This window comes from Cotesia glomerata, linkage group LG7, assembly GCF_020080835.1.
Source record: "Cotesia glomerata isolate CgM1 linkage group LG7, MPM_Cglom_v2.3, whole genome shotgun sequence".
Classification (NCBI taxonomy): Eukaryota; Metazoa; Arthropoda; class Insecta; order Hymenoptera; family Braconidae; genus Cotesia; species Cotesia glomerata.
In genome coordinates this window covers 1,841,413-1,864,299 of record NC_058164.1, presented here as the reverse complement: position 1 = coordinate 1,864,299, position 22,887 = coordinate 1,841,413, and the positions used below count along the sequence as shown (strand labels likewise).

The window sequence follows — 22,887 nt, the reverse complement described above, 5'->3', positions numbered from 1 at the left end:
AAAACAACTCAGGTGCTATAGTAAGGTGTAGATTTTTCTGAACTTTAATAATTTAAACTAAACAAAAAAATAAATAAATAATAAAATTTATATAAAGTCATTAAATTTAAATTAATTATTAAAATTGATGTAATTCATTGTTAAAATAGCTTGTCTGGGTTTAAATCAACGTTCTTTAAACCGGAATGCTATGAATTTCCTCAAGACTTGTAATGTGAGGATGTGAGAGTTTTTTTTTACGCAATAAATTTATTTAATAGATGACAATTAGATGGATGATAAGTACACACATAACAAGACTTGTTGACTGACAATAAAAGTGTGTTAATAAATATTCATAATTTATATATTTTATTTTGTGTATACGTTTAATTATTTACATCATCATAAATGATAAACTTTAAAAGTAAATTAGCAAAAAATTAAAAACTTTAAATTTTCTACAGTAGTTTTGCATTTAAATATTTTAATTAAATTGCGAAAAAAAAAATTTGGCACGGAAAATGATCGCTGATGAGATTGAAGAGATTAAAAAAAAAAAAAAAAAAAAAAACAAGTCCATAAATCTTGCTTAGGGTGCTTTCATTTCTTGCTTTAAACAGTATTTAAAAGCTTCCCATCCTTCGCCCCTTGGTTGAGTCTAAAAAAAAATTAATATTAATTTATTTAGTCGTTTCGACTTTAGCTATATTAGCTAGTTTACTTTTTTTTTTATTTTATACTTACTTTAAAGCCGCGGTGCAAGCGATCTTTCATTATCGCGATAAACTCCTTGTAAGACAGCTCTCCATCACCATCAGTGTCAAATAATGCAAATACTGTTTCTATCATATGCATTGGAATAATTGTTCCAGTACAAATCCTTACTGCGCGGTGAAATTCGTCTAAAATAATAAAATTATTGTAATTTCAAAAATTTCAAATATTTAACTTTATTTGAATTTGAAATAAAAATAAATTGTTTATACACGGAAAGAACAAGATAACACTGGATATCATCCCCGATTATACTCAGTGATATCTGTGGTGAAAAAAAAATTTCAAATAGTAGCTGAAAAAATCCAGATTATACTGCGTGATATCTGGATTATACTCATTGTAATCTGGATTATACTAGCTACTATCTGAAATTTTTTTTCACTCAGTATAATTTGGGATGATATCTAGTGTCATCTTGTTCTTTCCGTGTACGAAGTTCAATTTTAAAAAGTTTGGAAAATCCAAAAGTGCACGCCTCATAATCTCATTTTTCATAATAAAATTGATTTAAATAAAATAAAAAAAATACTTTTAAATCTTTCGCACTATTGTACACCCAGAAAAAAAAAGATACTGCGTATGTATTGTAAATGAGCCTTATTTACATAGATATAGATATACAAACGATGAGTGGATTTTAAGTTTATTGTTAATTATAAATAAACTACATTGAATTAGACCGTGATCTTCAAAAGGACTAAATTTTAAATCATACTGAAGCGTGTAAAAAAAATGGACTTGATCAGTTAAGTTTTTCGGCAATTATCGTGACTACGCCAGTTTCCATACATACATTTGATACCCGGACGTCTACGGAATAATTTTTTTTATTTATTTAAAAAGCAAAATGTCTTTTAAAAATGTCAGAAGTGTTGAAACTAGTATTTTTCTATGACATTTATGTGTAATTATTGTTCTACAAGTGCGATAGAAAATAAATAAAGACAATTTTAGTTAAAAAAATCGCTCGATTTTTTTAAAGCGAAGATAGAGCACAACCTCATCCGCTTCGCTTATAAGGCGTGCAAAATTTTATACTTGGATATTTTTAAAAAATAAAAAAATTACCCTTAGAAATCGGATGATCAGCAAGCGTATACATTCTCATAGCAATTGCAAAGTCATCCAAAGAATTTAAAAACTGATAAAAAAGTCTAAACTCCGGAAAGTTAATGTCTTCATGACGTTCTGGGTTTTCTAATAATCTACCTAAATATTTGTCATACCTAGAACATGAAAAATAACGTCATTAGGCTTGAATAATAGTAAATTTTTTTCTAAATAATTATAATAGAAAAAAAACTTACTCATCAGTATCCAAATCCGTGTAGCGCAGCAAAATTTTAGCAAAGTCCAATGCCGAAATAGTATCACTTCCCTTTGAAAATTCTTGAAACTCAATTTCCAGTACTTCATGCTGTAAATTCTCCATAAATTGTCTAAACCCATCATACTTGAGTTCCTTGGTCCCGTCTTTTCCAAAGAAATGAATCATAATTGTCGTATCTACGGCGTGCCTTCGTTGCAGTCCCTAGATAATTATTTATCATAACAGAACACATTAAAAATAAATTAAAAGTAACTTTGTAGCAATAACTTTAAGTTAAAAAAAAAAAAAAAAAAATAGATTTACCTCATCTTCTCTAGGCGTCTCAGCAACAACATTATCATTGCCGGCAACTTTATCCTTATTAGTATTTTGATCATGACCACCGTGTCTTCCTTTCCACGCATAACTAAAAATTTTCTCCATCTATTCCACAAACGTAAAATAAAAATACATTAATAATAAATGAGCGTTAAGTTTTAATTGATAATAAATTAATAATTTTATTACGGAGGCATTAGAGCTAAGGAATAAAATTAATTAGTTAATTATAGAATAAGAGGATTAAATACATATAAAAGGTTTTAAGTAATAAAGTACAATAAGGTTGGGATTGGTCCATCAGAATTATTTTAGCAGCTATTATAATAAACTAATAAAGTGTTAAATTTGCATTTGCATACATAGATGATAGAGTTTGTTGATGATATGTGTTTGATGAACTTACATATGAACTTGATGAGATACTTTGACTCTTTGATGAATTATTATCATGGTTGTCTCGCAGTATTGTTTTCGTGGCAAGTGTCATCTCTTCGCTCGGGGTAACTAGTTTTTGCAGCTAATTTTTTTGAATAAAGCAAACATAATTAAAATAAACTTTTTATATTGCTGTTGCTTAACTACATTTCAAGTGAAGTAAAACAAAATAAAATAAAAAAAAAATAAATATGTGTAGTTAAGTTTAAAACAAATAAAACAAATAAAAAAACCAAATGTTAGTATATAAAGCATGTTTGTGTGATAGCTAATATATTTTATAAAAACAAAGGAAAAAGGATGTGAAGTGCTAATGCATTTCAAAGTGTTTCTATAAATTAATTTTAAATCAACAGTAATACAAAATTAATTAATTAATTTTAATTAATGCGTATAGTTGTTAATTTTTTGTTATCGGTGTCAATTAAATTGATCAGACATTCGTCTATAAGCATTAATTGGTAATTTGAAAATTAATAGTTAGTAATTAACAATAATAACTAATAATCAAATATGTTGATTATTGATACGTCAATTAATAGCTGTTTATAATTTAGCAAACGTATAGTCTTAATTATTAAACAAGTGAAAGTTGTAATTTATAATTAAAGTGATCAATCGGACATACACGTAAAAAAACAGCAGATGATTAGAAATTATAAGGCTCCAGCATCTTCAAAAGCAAAAATCCGATTTCCTTCGTAGCGTCATCTAATCTATATATATAAATGTACTTAGATGTTGATAAAATATACGCAAGTGTTAATTATATAAATTTTTTAAAATTTATATTATATTATATTATATCATTATGTTCACGTTGCGAAGCGTTTGGAATTCCGCGGCTTCAACTCACGACTCGTTCAGTTGCCTCGTGGAGCTGACGATTTCTTATTCCGGAACCGAACAGCCTCCTCATCTGTGAAAAAATTTATTTCATGCAAAGACTAATGTCAATGGTGGTCCCTCCCACTATTTGTTCGTTTCTTTTATTGGTATAATGAATGTAATGTATCCGTGAATTTTGTTTTATAAAATATCTAAATATAAAAAAATATAAGCTTTGATTTCAAAGGGATATTAATAAAAATTCAGTCTTAATTGAATGATAATTAAATAAATTAAATAAAATGCACTAAAAATAGGAACCGTTTGAGTGCAACTTTTTTTTTTATGTTCATCTTACCACAAGGAACTCGTCTTTGTCGACTATTTCATTTCCATCGGTATCAAACATATTGAAAGCGATTCGGAATCCAGTTTGTGGTTCTGTAAGATTTAAATTATTTATTAAATTTTATATATATATATATATATATATATATATATATATATTTAGATTGAAATTTAATGATAAATTCTTTTTTGTTTATATTGAATATTATTTTTTACACTTAAATTTAAATCGGTAATTGTAAATTGCGGTGTTTATATTGAAAAAATTAAATTTTATTCTATAGAATGTCGAGCTGTTTTATTTTAAAATTTATTTTCAATAAATTTGATCAGTTTATTTTTAAAAGCATCAATTTAATTATTTTTTTAATTTTTCTGCCTCAATTTTTTTTTATTAAAATTAAAAAAATATTTACAATTAAAAATTTAATCAATAATTAGTAAGTTATTTCTTTTTTTGAAGATATTAATTAAAACAATCAAATGTACATAATAAATTTATTGAATTTTGATGTGACAATTTGATCAAAAGCTACAGCCGTCGGAATTCAAGTAATTTAATAGATGCTGATATATATAAATTTATAATTCTAGTCGCGATGAAATCTTAATTATTACAAGAAAACTAATTTGAAAAATAAATTTATCGCGGGAATTATAATGATATTATGAAGTCTAATACATAATAAAAATAACTATGAAATGTATATTTATTAAACATTAAATCTAAATAAAGATATGATAAAGTTAAAAAGACAATTCAAATATTATAAAGATGTGTATAAGTATATAAGCCCGTTTATAACACACAAGAAGGATCTTTTCACAAAGATAAATGTACACACAAACGGGTTTTAATATCAGGGTATAGGAAATACGTTAACCGATGTGTCTCGAAGTTTGTTTAGCGCAGTAATTTACGCTATAAATTAACTATAGAATACTGTACTCTTGAGATACTTACTTGTGAGTATAGACAGTAGAAACAGGTACTCGGTGTAAGAAATTATTCCTGAAACCGAGCAAAAAATAATATATATTAAAACCAAAAAGAATATCTTAAACTAAACGATCCATCTAAAAAAAAATAAAAAATACTCGTTAATTTCTTACACTCGCAATAAATTGCTGAGTAAGGTCATATTTAAAGATCACGTCTACCCGCAATGATTTTTCTACCAGCTCAATAAACTCGTTGCACTCTACTTACATTATTATACTGCTGGCTCTATATCTACCTTAATAAAATAATAAAATTATAGACATCCATCCTCCAATCTCATACTCATATGATACTATACTCCCTGTTTATTTACATTTGATGTCTCTATGACACGTCGTCGTGTATGGAATAAAATTAAACAAAATAAAATCCATTTTCTGCTGATTCTTGACATGTGTTTTGATATATATCCGCATATACTTTTACTCTTCACTGTCCTCCATGTACTGTGTCTATGTTTAATACTGATCTCTATTCTCTTTGTGGTCATCAAATCATCAATCACTTTCGCAGATGTCGTACGTCTATGTGATATGTCTTACTTTCAATCTAGTTGACGAGTTGTTACGTTGATTTAATCACCATAAACAGTCTTAGCTCATAAATTTATCATGTATATGTCTATGATTTATTATAAATAAATAAATCAGCACTGGGGCAGTCGTCAATCCTTCTAAAGTTTTACACAACGTGTAATTTAAAGCTAGATTTTTTTTTTGGTTTAATTATTAGGATGTATTCTGATTCACTCTGCGGTGATTTATGTTTTCTTGATATTCAATTTTTTGTTTGATTTTAAAGAAAGTATTGTGAAAATTAATAATTTAGAAGATGTTTAATTGATGTAAAAAATTATTTACTTCTTAAAATGTTAATCACGTCCACAAAATGTAAATAACTTAAAATTTGGTCATAGAAATTCAGGACAATAATTTCAAACTACGGATTGATTCTAGTTGAACGTTTCGTCCTTTTATTAGGACTTCCTCAGAATAATTAAATATATTTCTAATGACATCAGCTGTAATATTAACAAACTCTTAGTTGATGTGTAATTATTCTGTGATAATTGGTAGAAAAATTTTAAATGTTAATTGTTGTAAAAAAATTTTATAATATGCATACTAATACTTTATGTTTCAACAATAATATATTTTAAACTGTGACCTAGTATGATTAAAGTATAATTGTACTACGAAATTTTTTATACATATTATTGTATACAAAGGTTACAATTTTTATGTTTATTTGTAAGTAGTTGCTGAGGAAGTCCTAATAAAAGAACGAAACGTTCAACTAGAATCAATACGTAGCTTGAAATTATTGTCCTGAATTTCTGTGACCAAATTTTAAGTTATTTTATTTCTTTCAGAAGTCAAAAGAAAAAGATAAGATTACTAATAATATCATTTTTAAATAAAACTTCGTATATTTTTATTCAAAAATTGAGAAATTTTATAATTTTTATCATTTTTATCAAAAATTATTATAAAAATGAAATTATTTTTTTTAAAGCTTTTAAAAGAATTTCGATTTTAATATCAAGCAATTTTTAACGTCAGACTTTTAAATTAAAAAAAAACATAATTTTACTAAAATTTTTATTTTAAAAATCATGAATGAGTTAATTTATAATAAAAAATGATTATCTAAGTCAAATAAAATTGACTTATAATTAGAATCTTACATAAACAATCAATGTCTGATGACTATGCTTAAAAACTGGTACTTAATGAGTTTTTTATTATAAAAGGATGTTATTGTTAACACCTACCTTTGTCTTTGAGATTCCTAAACATGTGAGAATTCCCTCGTTGCAATAAAGGCGTTGTATTTTTAATCATTTCAATATCTTTGTTAGCAAGAATTCTTCGTTTATATCTAGCTAAAAATATATAAAAATTATTTTTACTTCAAGGTTTACGGTTTTACTTTTTTATAAATTTTATCGTTAACTATGACACGAGTAAGAGATTTAATGAATCGCGGGAGAAATAAACAATAAAACAACTTACGTCTTGGTTCAGGCTCGATTATACTGTCGAGAAAATCTTGAGGTGTCATATAAAGCTGGCCATTGAATTCGACTGAGGCAAATTTGATAAATCTTCGTTCTCTCATAGTCAATTTAACCGCCTTGGGAAAATCATCTTCTCGCTGTAAAGAATTTAAATTTAATTGCTTTTTGTTTATATATAATTTCTTATTAATCAGTAATCTCGGTACTCGATGTAATAATAATAATAAATAAGGAAACAGGATAATAGCAACAATAATAAATTTTTATATAACAGTAGATTTATGTGTAATTAAAAAAAATTTAATGTAATGCATGATTTATGATTAACGTCAAATAAAAATTATACCTATTAAATTCGAGGTGAAAGGTCGGGGAATTTTCGATAAATTCTAATAAAATAGATAAATAATCCATTTAAAGTTTGAAAAAAAATCTTCTCGCAAGCGGTCTTGTTACAGTACGTTTGAATATAAGAAAAATCGCTGTCGGATGGAAATGTTTCTTCAAGCCGCACGGCGGAGCCACCTACAGGGTTTGCATAACTCATAGTAGCTCTGAGGAAGGTCCCTGGATCCCTGGCAGAAAGTGTCGTAGTTTAAGACTACTAGCCTCCACTGCTTCTCAATACAAGATGGGACGCTTAATTCCTGGGATTTGTTTCTCAGGTTGCTGATCTTTGAGATTGGTGTGAGTGTATTGGTCAAAGTTAAAGTGATGTGCGTTGATCGATTTATCGACAACTCAACAGGGCCTACTGCGAAGAAACTTCTTTTTACACACTTTATAAAATAAATAAAAAAAATTTATGGACAATTAAATTTATTAAAAAATCCAACGGGAACATTAAATTTTATTATAAAAAAATTTATTAGATAAAAATAATTATTTTTTGGGTGAAATTAGAGGAAAAATTTTAATCTTAAATTTCGGGCTCCAATTTAATTTTATTAACGATAATAATTTATAAAAGTCTAAAAAATTTTTATTACTACATTCGGCCTTGTGGTATTTAATTTTTTATTAATTTATTTTTTATTTTAAAAAATATTTTTACAAAGTTAAAATAGTAGTAGTTTTATTTTAAAAAATTATAATAAAGATTTTTTTGTTTTTTTAAATTCGTTAATGTGTTTTTCGCGTAAACGTGTTACGTGCGTTGAAATTGAATTTAAACACGCACGGAAGCGCCAGTTTGGTTGTCGAAACGATCGCTCTGGGAGCTAACGAGCGCACCGAGGGGCGCCAACATATAACATATAAAAGACATAACACCACACGGTGAGATCAAATATAATAATAAAACTCGACCAACAAATAATGCAAAATATTCCGAAAACTCGTTGGTATAAGAGACAACAGTTGGTAACGAAGTCGCACAAGGTTAATGGGAGTTATTTATGATTACCAAAGTCAATAAATATTTTTTTCCTTTTTCTATGACAACAGACAAATTATTATATATTAATTATTATAAAAAACATCCACGAATTTATAATTTCTCTTTTTTATAATTTAAATATCAAGATAACACGTGTATTTTAGCAACCCCCGCCGACTAATGAATAAATTGGTATCTTGTCTCTTGTCTTTTCAACTTATGTAGAATCCACTCTATGCCCAATACATACATAGCAATTCTTACTACGAGTACCAGACCATCAGCTATCAATTCATAAAAATAACTTTAGAATTAACAGAAACACTCAAATTCCCGGAAACGGTCGAAAATTATTAAAAAATTTCACAGAATAGTGAAAAAAAAAAAAGGACATATTTAAAACGCCTCAAAAATTTTTAGGTGTCTAGAATAAAAATGAAATGAATGTCCAATAAATAAAAACTGTCACCCGATGAGTCAAAACACTTGTTCTTTAATAGATAAAAAATAAATTATAGCGATAATGATAATGGTAATAATATATTAGTGATTTTCTTAAAGTGGAAATTATTGACATGGGTGGTCCGTTATTTATTTTTAATCACCCACGTTACTTGAATTATATCTCTGAGATGAAATCGTATCAATGGTAATCGAATGTACGTGTAATACATTAACATACGTATATATGTGCTATAGAAATAACTTTAAACGGCTTGATGCCGCTGATAAAATCAACCCTCTCAATCCGACACAGGCGTTGTTTCACTTGACTTTGGTGCTGTTGCATGGGCTACTTTTTACGGTTCTCTTACAACCTAACATACCTTACCTTGATCACACTTTACTTACACCTTTATTGAACGGACACCAAAACAATGACGGGTGACAACTGACTCTAAATAATTGTTCCCTGGATAACAATCTCAATCCATTTACTTTACTTCTACTTCCAAGGCTTTTTATTCCTTTTTCGAGCTATATATAAGTTACTAACGCGTTTTTTTTGTAACACGTGCTCAAAGGATACTCCGTGACTTTTAAGTTCATCAATTTTAATCTGATTTAATGCAATAATAATAATATTAATTTAATTTTGCGAATTAAGCGATTTATATTTTTAATAAAAAAATGAAAAATGAATAATTTTTAATTTTATAAATAGATTTTTTTTTTTAATTTAAAAAATAGGTTGCAGGTTTATTGGAAAAATTGTAACAAAAACACGTAATTAGTGATTTAAAAAAATGTATTCTTATAAAAAAATTTTTAATTTTGATTTTTGTAATACTAAAAAAAAAATTTTTTTTAAAAGTTTCTACATACTATTCTAAATAAAATTTTCTAAAAATAACTAAAATAATATAGTAATGATATACACAGAAAAAAAATGTTCTTGAATCAAGTATATAATTTTGAGGAACTTAATCTTCTTGATTTGAGTAGAAAAATTCTTGAACTAATAAATTTTTTTTGATTTAAGGAAATTTTACTTGATTCAGGACAATTACCCTCTTCAAAATTATTTTCTTGGTTCAAGAATTTTTCTCTCGAATCAAATTAATTTTTTTTTTTAGTGTAATTATTATTCGTACACTGTTTTGTTAAAACTAAAGTATTATTTACGGTAAATTTTTCACCTCTATTCTTATTTGAAATATTAAATTTATTAAATAAAAATAATTAATTTCTATTTCATACTTTAAGAATTTAAAATTTATCGTCCGACTAATTGGCCGTATAACCGTCGAAATAAATAAGTTTTAGTATTCTAATCAGCCGTGAAATTAACAAATTGCAGAGAGAATTTAGAGTTATAAAAAACAACATCAAGTATATTTTTATTACTCCATTTGTTTTTCATTATTGTAATGATAAATCAAACAAAAATAGTAAGAATAATTGAATATTTGAGAGGGTAATGAATTTAAAAAAGCACCTTTGGCGATTCGGGATCTTCCATTCAAACGTTAATATAATATATAATATTTGCCATTATAATATAAATTTTGCGTGTGGTTACTCTGTATAGTGTGAGATTATTCATCGGTATTATAAATAATGACTTGGATTTGCTTGGGTATGTACATACTTCTATACATATATATGAATATATTTTATATATATTTACGCGCCTCATTTTAAATATTTAAGTGTGAACGTGATAACTCGATAATATAACTCAAAATATTTATAATAACGATTTATTTAAATTGATTCCTTTATAAAAATTCCTCCACAGCACTTAATAATATTTTGTTACACTAAATTACACACCCGATACATGTATCATATATATTTCAATCAATTGCCTCGTTTAGCTTTTTTTAAAGAAAGAGAAAGAGAAATAAAAACAATAAAAAAAAAAAACAATTTATACATACGGAGCCTTTAGGGCTGGAATTTTTAGTAATCCGATAATCACAGGTCCAAGTAAGATTTATTGTCGTGTATGCAAATCGCTCTTTGATCTCAAAGATTTTTTATTAATTTTTTATCTGAGTTTTTATTTAAGTTAACTGGAGATATTTTTTATTAATGAACAAGATAGTGAAGATGAAGATTTCCTTGGGGATTATAAAATATAAAAGTATCATTCAAGATCCATTAGTCACTTCAGCGGCTCGTCAAGTTTAAACTCGGTAATAAAGACGATGCTTGAGTAATGTTAAATGATAATATAAAATATATTTACACGTTACCAAGTGCTAGATACATTAATTTAAAGCCGTATGCATGAAAGTACTTATGTGTACATATATATTATATGATTCACAAGGATGAAAATTGAATTGCAATGTCATCAGAATATATTTAATTTATTTAATCGGAGTAATGTACGATGTTATTTACTTGTAAACTGTCAACGTCTCTTACATGCGATTTATAATGAAGGCAATATTTTTATTGCTGACAATAGACACCATGTCAACTTCATTATACACATTTTTAAGTGTATCATTAATTTAAATATTATATCTTCTTATCAATTATTTATTTCGCCATTTATTAATTTTTTAATTGGTATTACTTTTAGCCTCCACTCATTTAAGTGTTGACAGTATGAAATTTAAGTAATTAATTAATAATACAGAGTGTAATAAAAAAAAATGAAAAAATTAGAGTTTAAATTGCATCACAAGTGGGCTTTTTCTGGCGTAAATCGATGATGGAACAAAATTAAAAAACAAGAGTGAATAAAAAAGGGTAAAGTGCCTTATCGATTGGCCTGAAAGAGGCTTAAACGAGAATGAGTAGAGCAAGTTAAGAGTGAGAAAGGGTGGACGTACGCTCCCGCACCCGGAGGCGTCGAAAACTGGTAAACTCTCTGGCTTGTCGAGACATGTTAAAAAAAGATTCAAAAAAAAATAAATGAGCGTGAATAAAAGATTTGCGATTTGTTAAATACAAAGATGCTACACTGGACACTGGCGTCTCGCGAGTGTCTGCGATCGCTAACTTGGTCCCATTCCATATTATACAGGCTCTTGTATACAAGAGTCTTGTTCTCGGTATATAAGTATAAGTACAGGTACTGTACGGGTTGTACCTGGTTCACTTGCACTGATAAAGAGTCTCGTGTTCTCGTTGTTACGTTGGTGCCTTGTGTTCATGCTCTTTTTTTTTCTTGTTTCATTTCCTTAAATAACACTTGATTGTGTGTCGTCAAAGCACAATGCGCCGCGACTCGTAAAATCTTACGAGTTTATACATCCAAGTATTTTAGCATCTACGTGAAGTACATACGTACCATACACGTTTAGTTACTATTATTTGTATGTAACTTTGTGATTCTTTGGTTATCTCATTGATGTATCAAGGAAAAGAGATAACTGGTTTTGTATCTTGTCGACTTTTTCTTCTCTCAAGAGTATACGAGAATTCAATGTTGTTTTAAACTAAAAAATCAAACTTTTTTTCGTCCCTTTTTACTGTAAATTCTTGGGGTTTTTTTGCTGCCACTAAATTGAGAATCGACAACTTCACCATATTCTCTTTCTCTCCAGGGCATGATATATCTATTGGTTAATATTTAGTTCCGCCCCTAAGTTTGTTTTTGGAAGCATAGATTCATCGATGATACGGTTTATTAGCCTTTACTCAAATTATATCTTTATTAAATTGTTTGTGGGCTTACAAATTAGCTTAGACGTGTACCATATACCTTACCCTTCTAAAGGAATTCTTTATGTATTGTAATTATTGTGTACGCTGTACCTTTGATTATTAATTTAACTAAACATCTTGATAAGAGTGTACTTTTGTAATTTATACATTTATTATACATTCGTTACATATGCTTATGAAAAAATTAACTTGGTCCAAGAGAAAAAAATCTTGAATTGAAAAAATAATTTTTTGTCTTGAATGGAGTGAAAAAATTTATTTGTATGATTTTTTTTTTATTTAAGATTTTTTTTCCTTGAATGAAATTAATTTTTTTATCAGTGTATAGCGTAAAATGTTTAATGAAAACTAGCAACCTTGCAGTCATTATGTGACTGCCGTGACTTGTGAACTATAAAAAATAAAAATTTTGCTTTCTTAAATAATGAATTTTGTTAAATTGCACTATAATTTCTTAAATATTGACGTTTTTAAAGATATAAGCTCATCCCGATGCTACACTCATCAAAAGCTTTCATTTGAGTACCCACATGCATTTTTGATATATTGCTCATGCATACATATATATAATATATATAAATATATAAAATATATAAAAAATTGATGTGGGTACTCAAATGAAAGGTCTCGATGAGTGTAATGTCAGGGTGAACTTATATCTTTAAAACTATCAATAGTTCACAAGATATCTGTTAAATTGCACTGTACTTTCTTCAATATTGACGTTTTTAAAGATATAAGCTCATCCCGGTGTTACACTCATCAAGAGCTTTCATTTAAGTACCCACATGCATTTTGATATATTTTTCATATATACATATATATATATATATATATATATATATATAATATATATAAATATATGAAAAATTGATGTGGGTACTCAAATGAAAGGTCTCGATGAGTGTAATGTCGGGGTGAGCTTATATCTTTAAAAATGTCAATATTTCACAAGATAAAAGGATATTTCTTAATTATGTATCTAGAGATAGAGCATTTTCGAATGCAGCCTAAATACCTATCGTAATAAATTGACTATCGGTGAGAATGAAATAAAACCTTGAAAAGGCACAAATTCAAGTCAAGACCTTGGTAATGACACTAAATTTCACTAAAAAAAACCGATTTTATCATATCTTGGAAACAAAATTTTTCTTATTCTCTTAATAATATAGATTACTTAAAAAAATGTTTGGTACAATTAAATAAAATTCGAAAAATGTGGTATTTTAAGAAGGCAAAAAATAAAATTATCATGTTAATGACGGTTAAATTTTACGATTGTAAAATTTGTGCTAATTAGACCATAAAAGTTGAATTCGGTATAAAAGTCTTGAAATTTTATTTTAAATTGGCGCAGTGACGAAAAATAATGAATGGAGGGTGAAATTTTTTAGTGAAAGAATAAAAAAATTAAATAAAAAAAAAGTATGAATTGGTAAGCTGAAAATTGAATATATTTAGTGTTATATAGAGGATTGTCATGTTTTACGTGATATTCATATACCAGAGCCAGCTTTTATTTCTCGCCCATTGCACTTGCTGTTTTTTTAATTCTTTACACCTGTCTATCTTATTTCGCGCCTCGTCGACTGCAAGCTGGTTATTCTACATCACTTTAGCACGATCAACATGACGCCCGAAAATTCCGTCTGAGATTTAGCATAATAATATTCACCCTAACGTCTCTTATTAGCGTAATAACTTGTCCATTCACATTTATTTTTCACCAAATTTATTTCTATTAAAATAAGTTTGAAAAATAAAATCAACAAAATAACTAAAAACTTAAACTCAACTGTTGAGTTTATTTTATAAATAAATAAAAAATACCGTTTTAGAAATAAAATAAAATTGTAAAAGATACTTTCTTTTGAATTATTTAAAGTAGATATGGGAAGTATTCTTGGAAGAAAAAATAATAATTATAATTTTTATTTTATTTCTCGGGACATTAGACATTATAGCTCCAAAACGATTTAGATCAATGTGAACATTTCAGTATTCAGTAGAGACATAAACTTTTCCGGTGACATGATCTGAAGAAGTGTTAAAGAATTTCCGGTACAAAGTTACTACGAAAACACGAAAGCCCACATAACAAGGGAATATCTTGTTTACTTAATTTCTCTGGTTTTATTTTATAGTAAAACATCTAATCGAAATTTCAATACAATATATCAGTTAAGGGCAATAAAATGTTTTTAAATGTTGTAAACAATTTAAAGCAAACGTTTACGATCGAATTTAACAAACTAGACGTTGAATAAATTAAAAATAATAAATTATAAAGTTTAAGAATGGAACAACTAATGTGTGATAATTTTTACTTAACGACTTTGTTATACTGTTGACACAGATTGTGATGAGATATTTCCTTAAAAAACACGAATATTTATAATTCAAACATTAACTCCATCGTTTCAGCGTCTTAAATCCATGGGGTTCACATTTTTTAGGAGAAAAAAAGTTACACAAATTTATATACCTATATACCACCCGTGGCGATGGTTTTAATTTCACGGATATATCGGATAATAGAGACATTGCCACACTCTTTTTTAAATAACCAACACTTGAGTGTGCTATGCGCCACCCAAAACAGAAGTTGACGAAATTTTCCATTTTTTGCGCCTAACTAATTTTTGTTTATTTTATTTCACCTAGAAATATATGATTGATGTCGGGTTAACACTATGGTGCCACGGTTTATCTAAATATTTTCATTGGTGAATAATAGACGTGTCGATAGGTACTTTCTTTCAAATTAACTACCAAATTCTCCAAGAAAATTTATATCGAAATCTTCTTTTTTATTCAATTTATATAAAATGAGAGTTCTTGGCTGAAACATTATTGATTTAAAAAATTATTTTAAAACTGGACTTGTTTAGGACGAATTTACACAGTAAAAAATTTTGCGTCAATGCGTCAAAAAATTTTGTGTTAAAAATTTTTATGTTAAATATTTTATATTTTAAACACAATAAATGTTAAATTAACACAGAAAAGTGTTAAATATTTAACACAAAATTTTTTGACGCAATGACGCAAAATTTTTTACTGTAAATTTTTCTTAAGGTAGTTTGGGCTCCAAATGACCAACTTGACACCATATTTTTTTATATTCATTCAAAAGATTATGATTTAATACATCTATAGAAAAAAAATCAGATTTTTTTACCACACCGTTTAAGAGATATAATTAATTAAAGTTTTGTAAAAATACACGGTCTCTCATGAGTATCCTTGTTCAATAACTTCGGAAATGGAGGATTTATAAAAAAACGGCCAATTTGACCCAATAAAAAAAACTCTCCAATAGATAGAACAATGTTTCATACATATTTTATCAAAATTTGATAACGATTTACTACATAGTTTTAATTTAATTAATTTTTTAATATAAAAAATTAGTTTCTATTTTTGTTGTTTGTCGGAGACATTACTCCCCTATCTTTATTAGGGAAAAAATGGCGACTTCTCGGTGCGCGGCGAATTTGAAATTGAAATATAATCATAAAGTTTTTTTGTATTAAAATAAATTGTTATTAAACATACATTAAAAGTTCACGTAAATTATAGCAGATTTAATATATTGAAGTGATATTTGCAAATTTAAACAATAAATGAACACCGTGAGCAACTGTTTTAAGTAACGACCTTACATAACCTGTAACAGTTGTTATTGTTTTTGTTATTGTTATTGTTTTGTGACAGCCCAGTACTTGTCAGTTGATATTTTAATAGTTATATTATTATAATTATTTGACCATAATTATGAATTGAATTTAATCAATTAAATTCTGATTAGAAATAATTTTATATTTTGTACCATTTTTCGAGTGATCTCTTGCAAAAAAGAAAAAAAAAATATCTATTAATTTGACCTCGGAATGCGACGATCAAACTACCTTAAGCTGATAATGTTTTTGTAAACTGAAAATAATTTTTTTTTATTCTTAACTTTACTCTTCCTAAATATTTTTTTTATTTAAAGTAATTTTTTTTGCTTATAGTTTTTTAAAATTGATTATAAAATAAAATTTCAATCATAAATTGAATTTTTGATGAATTTTTCCTCCAAATTTAAATTTATAAAAAATTATTTAACCCAACAAATTATAAAAAATGTAAATAATTTTAATTAGAATTTATAAATGAACAAAAAAAAATGTATAAAAAGAAATTAAAAATTTTTGTTCTCGTTATAAAAATTTAATTTTTAGTTTCTTAATTTTTGAATATTTTGTTTTTTTATTCCAAAGAATAAAAAATCAACTCAATAGAAACAAAAATTAGATACATCGAACACTGTACTGGAGAGTATATTATGTATATTCATCATTTAATAATATATAACAATGTATATCTGATCTCTTACTCGTGTTATCTACGGCGATGATCAAAGTCTTCGCACCAACCAAACGGGCTTGCCTGATTTAGTGAGTCGAAAATTGGTCGGCACAGTCAACGACTTGAGAAGAATATAACGCACATATTTAATATATACATATACATTCATTCATATATATATAATTTCAGCGAAAGGCAAAATTGAAAATTTAAATGTCTACTTATAGTCTTTCACGATACATCGCGTGCAGCATCCTTTCATTTTCTTGTGTTATGTATATCGTTTACCCCAAATTACATGTGTTCTTTATAGAAGGCGGAACGGTATTAAATCGGTCTTTACTATCGCTACGCACGTCACATTATTTCCAAAAGATCTAAAACTAAGTTACCTTAAATTTATTTGAAACCGTAGAAAAAGAAACTGAGTTTGAAAAATAGTGATACAATATATATATTTTTTTTTTATTTTAAACAATATTTTGACTTTATCTCGATGGCAGTGTGTCATCGGCGAACCGCACGACCTCCACGATAGTGTCTCAGGTTCTTTTTTTTGTTCGCAGAATAAGATGTCTAAATTCACTAGATCCTGTGGCTCCAGGTCACTACTATAAACTTTTTTAAATTATGTGATGAGAATTATAGTAAAGCACCTTGCTTTTATTTATTTGTTTGTTATTTTTCATCAACTTATAAACGACACTAATCATCAAATTATTATTTTATTAATTTTTTTTTTTTTTTTTATTTATTTAGAAGATATCTTTAGCAGCTTTTGTTGATGAAAAAATAAATGTTTAGTTATCGAATTTATGACTTTATTAAGTTCTTTGTAACTCTAAAGAATGTGTGTTGTATTTACCCCTCTTAAAAATAAAGTAAAAAGTTATTTTCTAATGTTCGTGTGTCTCGAACTAGAAAACATTCCGATTCAAAATTCCACTTTAGCCCGTTTGAAGTAAATTCCAAACGATTTTCCCTTATCTTTTTCTTCTGACGATCCTTTTGTTCTTTACTTAATTATTTTTTCCTGTACTTAAAACAATTTTAATATAAAAATAAAGTACACTAGGATTTAATTAAAAAATATTTCAATCAATTATAAGATTTATTAAAACAAACTGAACAAAAATATAATAATAAAATCGAATTTTTTCATAAATTATTTTAGTATTTACTCCATTTGATTTTTTACCGAAAAAAAGTGAAAAAAATTATTTTTAAGTGATAATAAAAGTCGAAATAAATAAAAATATACAGTAGCGTGGGCCCATCGAGTTCAAAAAATCCGAAATAAATATATACGAACATATATATTCAAAAGTCGCGGAATAAAAGTGTCGGTGCAAAGGGCAACCGAAAAAATCATGAATCACAGAGCAAGGTATATAGATACTAAGTTGTAGCTCATATATATATATTACAGTAGAGAATCGACGGCGTGTTTAACGTTTTATAAATTCCCTTTCATATATAGCGATGCGGCGGATTTTAAGCAGTTTTAGATACTCGAAAAAAAAAAAAAAAAAAAAAAAAAAAAAAGAAAATGAACCGTTTTAACAAAAAAAATTTTTTTAGCCTCTTTTTAGGGACCGTAGATTCTATGGAGTAAAAAAAGAAAGATGATATTATTTACGATAACTTTGGGTGGCGCTGCTTTCTACACAAAAAATACTATTTCAATTTTATTAAGTCGATACAATGATAAATTTCGAATAATCTTTAATTAATAACGTCTATTTTATTATTATTAAAAAGCGCACGATGATAGATTTTCTTTAAATTGACAACGGTTACTTATAAATCTAGTATCTGTAAAAAGGAACTATAATTATTGAATAAAATATTTAATAAATTATTAAAATGTGTTATACGCGTGACTTAACATATTAAATCGCACTTAATAATTATTATTTATCGTGTATTTCAATTCATTGATTTCTATAAATGTCTCATATATCTTTAACGGCGTGTTCTTTCGCACATCTTATAATAAACTAAAAAATAAAAGTAATAATAATAAAACTGTAAACTAACGAATCGAATCGTTAAAAACATAAAATAATTTATATGAAAAAAAATGAAATAATCAGGCAAGTTTATATGAATTTTTATGTTGCCCTATCGGTCATATGTATGTCACATAAAATATACTCGAATAAACTCGATGCAAATTTTTTTTCTCTGTTATTATAATTACATATATTTATCTTATATTTTAGCCCTTCCGCATATAGTAATTGCTTCTATCCACAATAAAAGTTGATGTAAAAATGATGATTTATATCACTGGCCAATTAGGAGTCGGTTGAGATCTTAAATCAGGGCAACACGTACACTCCATTTAATTCCTCTCCACTCGTTTTACTTTGCGCGTGGATGATGAGTTGAGAATAAATAAAATAAAATCAAATGAGAGGGAGAGTTTAAAATAAAAATAAAAATAATGACAAATGTTTGCAAGACAAAGAAAACCGATCTACAAGGGGGTTTATATCGTTCCCACCCACGTGGAAGACGTGGCACTCGTTATTATAGCCTCTTATGTATCAACAAACTCTTTAAAGCCTCAGCTTAAATTATTTTTTTTTTTTTTCTAGTCGTTATGAACTTTAATTGAAATCAATTTGTATGTGAGCGATGCTGTTAGTGTCAATAACCCATCGACAACAAATTTTATGTACTTGTAATGTTATATATACATATGTATGGTTTTTTTTCTCGATGGTTTATGAGCATCTTGAGTGTGATAATTTACCCATGTCATTCGAAAAATTCTTTAGAGTAGTATAAGTAATAAAATAAAAATAAAGTAGACAGGCGCCATTACTATCTCTGCATTAGCTGGGTGGCAAGTGGGATGCACTGGTCAACATTTCATTGAGTTAGTGTCTTTATTTGATAAGTTGAGGTCGCTTTTTCTTAACATTGTACATTATATTAATGTCTGCGTAGGAAGATCATGGATTTTAATTTAGATTTAGATTTTCGGAGATTTATGGGATTCTAGAATTTTTTTACTATCGGATTAACCAAAAATAACAAATTATTGCTTTTAAATTAATTGTACTCTTTCGAAATGGTATAATTAATAATATCTGTCCCATGTTTCAGCTTTAATGGAATTAAACTGATAAAATTTTAGTTACTGTCTCTAAAAACGCTAATGGGAAAATAATATCGTCGTGTTCTATTGGTGAAAGGCTCGTAACCCAAATAAATAATACTCTTGATTTATTGATGATTGACATTTGGAGAAAATTTTAATTCGATAACGTCATTTATAAATTTAGTTTTTTTTTTTTTTTAAATATTGATTCGTTCGACTTTTGATGTTTGTAGATCGATACTTTTGTAACTTTAAAGAATATTTTAAATGATAAATATGCAAAACTTGAGTAAACCGACAAAGAAAATTCAGAGCCAGTACGCTAATTAACAACTTCCTTCTATCGACCACCCGGCGGCGTGAAATAACCAGCAGTTGAAACATCAAAAGGAAAATACAGTAAATTACAAATTACAACCTGTTATGGCTTAAATAAAAACGCAAATAATGATAATGATAATTCGGTGTACAAATAAATGTTTGTAATTTTCGGAAGTTATAGTAGGAATACATTTTTTATCAGAGGTATTAATGCTTTGAAACTTTTTTTATAAAATTAAAAAGATGTAACAAGACTGTTAGAGGAAAAAAATGGTATTGAAAGTCGTCAAAAGATTATTGATCAATTTAGAATTATATAACACCCAGGAATTTCTATGAATAAAAAAAAAAACTATAATCTAACCCATAATTAAAAAACAAAAATAATTTCCTAACTATTAATGAAATATTACAGCCTATTGTTTGATTAATAATCCTTTTAATAAACACGATAAATTTCGTAAAAAAAATGTTGTCGCTAAAAGGAAATAAATTATTCACAGTAATACAAGATTAATGTTCGAAAATACTTTAACAATGTGCGTGTATTTCTTCTATACTATAGCTAGTAAATGGAGGGACTGAATGGATTTAAAATTTAGATTACACCAGAAATTACATTATTTAATTTCCCCTAATTTACAAAAACTCTACAGAATACTCAATCATTTTTATCTTTTATTTGAAATTTATCACAAATATCTATTTTGTTTTTATAGACGAAAATAGTTTACATTAGAGCACAAAATGTTGCGCGATGCGCGCGCATACCAGGGAAAAATCAAAACATTATTGATACAAGATTGTATGGGTCGTTTTTTTGTACTTGTACAATAATTAATATAATGATATCTTGGTAAGTAGGCTATTAAGACAATATTAATGGGCATTATGTTAATAAATTCAGATAATAGTAAATTAAAACTGTGATAAGATACAACGAAAAATAAAAATAAGTAACATGTTTTCCGGTCAAACTGGATACAAGAAAAGTTACCTTGCGTGGCCGAGCTGCATGAACGACATTGACACTGTAATATTTTTTTCCGGCGTATAATACAATGCCACCAATGGCAATTAATCCCGCACTTGTTTTCATAAATTTAATTATACTTTCGTTTGTTTTTACGGTGTAATTTTTAGTAACAATGTTGCTGTAACAATTTTTAATTGGTCTAAATAAACGTCTCGAGATATTCGCCATATTTGTGGTACAATACGGACACGATAGCTTAGCGAGCTGAATGTTGTTGGAAAACGATGTGAACTGTTTGCGCGCGCGTACTGAACGTACCGAATATCTTTATAAAGATCGACTGTTATGTACTCACACTACTTAAACTTGTTTGGATTATAAATAGATTTAAATGAGAGATATGTAGATAATATGTGATATATAGGTACTAATTGTCGTTTCCTCAATACTGAATACAACATAACACCGAATAAAAATACACTTGAAAGAACTGTTGAGCTCATACATACATTTATGTATTATAACTTTTAAATTATAACATAAACCAGAAGTGTATGACGATAGTTGAGTATTTTACTCATATGCACTAACATTCAACTCAATATTCTTGGAATATTTTTATCGGGCATCAAGTTATTTTGGTAGTATACTAATAATAATCATAATCACTTGGAATTTAAATTATATTGTGTCAAATTTCTTGATATGAACCCAAGACCTCTTAATCACCGTGGCAATTACTGATAAAGCTTGAGCTTCATTTCCCATGCTGATGTTTATAAATAGAAGATTACGTATTCAATTATTATATTTATTTTTAATTTGATTATTACACTGATGGAAAAATTAACTTGATTAAAGAGAAAAAAAAAAAGTGGAAACAAAAAATTTTTTTGAAAAATTTTAGTTTTGAATCAAATTTAAAAGTTTTTGAATTAAATAAAATTTATTTAAATTAAAAAAAAATTTTCTTTAATTCATAGAAAAAATTATTTCTAGAGTTGAGAATAAAATTTTTTGGTTGCTTAAGAAATTGTTTATGAAGACAATTTTATTTATTTATTTATTTGTAAAGAAACGTCCTCGGCAATTTACAACAATATGTTACATTTTTATGTATAGAATGTTTAGAATGAATGATTTTATACAATACATAGCATCTGCAAAGAGAAGATAAATTTAAGAAATTTAAAAAATTTAAGATATCAAAAAAAACAAAAAAAAAAATTTTTAATTAAATTTTAAAGAAAAAATTATAAAAAAATTTCAAAGATAAGAAAAACACAATATGTCTGATAGTTTATAATCACTATTTGTACTATTTTGGGTGAAATTTTTTTGTTAAAATTATCTTTCTTGTTAATTAGTTTAGTGTAAATAGACTTTTTTTGTGTAAAAAATTTTTTGTTTGATTCAAAATTGAAATTCTCCAAAATAATTTTTTAAGTCCAAAAAAACTTTTTTTAACTTCCCGCTAAGAAAATTGAAAATTTTAAAAAATCGGGAAGTTTTTGGTTTTACCCCGTTTTTCGAAAATCGAGTTTTCATCAGATCTCGACGTTTTGAGGTCCT

General features: G+C 27.0%; 1 protein-coding gene across 3 annotated transcripts; it reads right to left on the bottom strand.

The window, feature by feature from the left end:
* Positions 1-337: 337 nt before the first annotated feature.
* On the bottom strand, positions 338-21,709 carry LOC123268509 (calcium uptake protein 3, mitochondrial). Of its 3 annotated transcripts, XM_044733655.1 has the most exons (12): positions 21,337-21,709; positions 7,040-7,181; positions 6,799-6,909; positions 4,986-5,033; positions 4,032-4,114; positions 3,702-3,764; positions 2,814-2,927; positions 2,393-2,512; positions 2,067-2,290; positions 1,828-1,985; positions 727-884; positions 338-640 (listed from the first exon to the last, which is right to left on the bottom strand). In XM_044733655.1, the coding sequence occupies exons 1-12, from the start codon at positions 21,541-21,543 to the stop codon at positions 572-574; spliced, it is 1,497 nt and encodes a 498-aa protein (XP_044589590.1). In that variant the 5' UTR covers positions 21,544-21,709; the 3' UTR covers positions 338-571. The 3 variants fall into 3 exon arrangements, with proteins under 3 accessions (XP_044589590.1, XP_044589591.1, XP_044589592.1); XM_044733656.1 differs by lacking the exon at positions 3,702-3,764 and having other exon boundaries at positions 21,337-21,699; XM_044733657.1 differs by lacking the exons at positions 2,814-2,927; positions 3,702-3,764 and having other exon boundaries at positions 21,337-21,689.
* Positions 21,710-22,887: the final 1,178 nt, after the last annotated feature.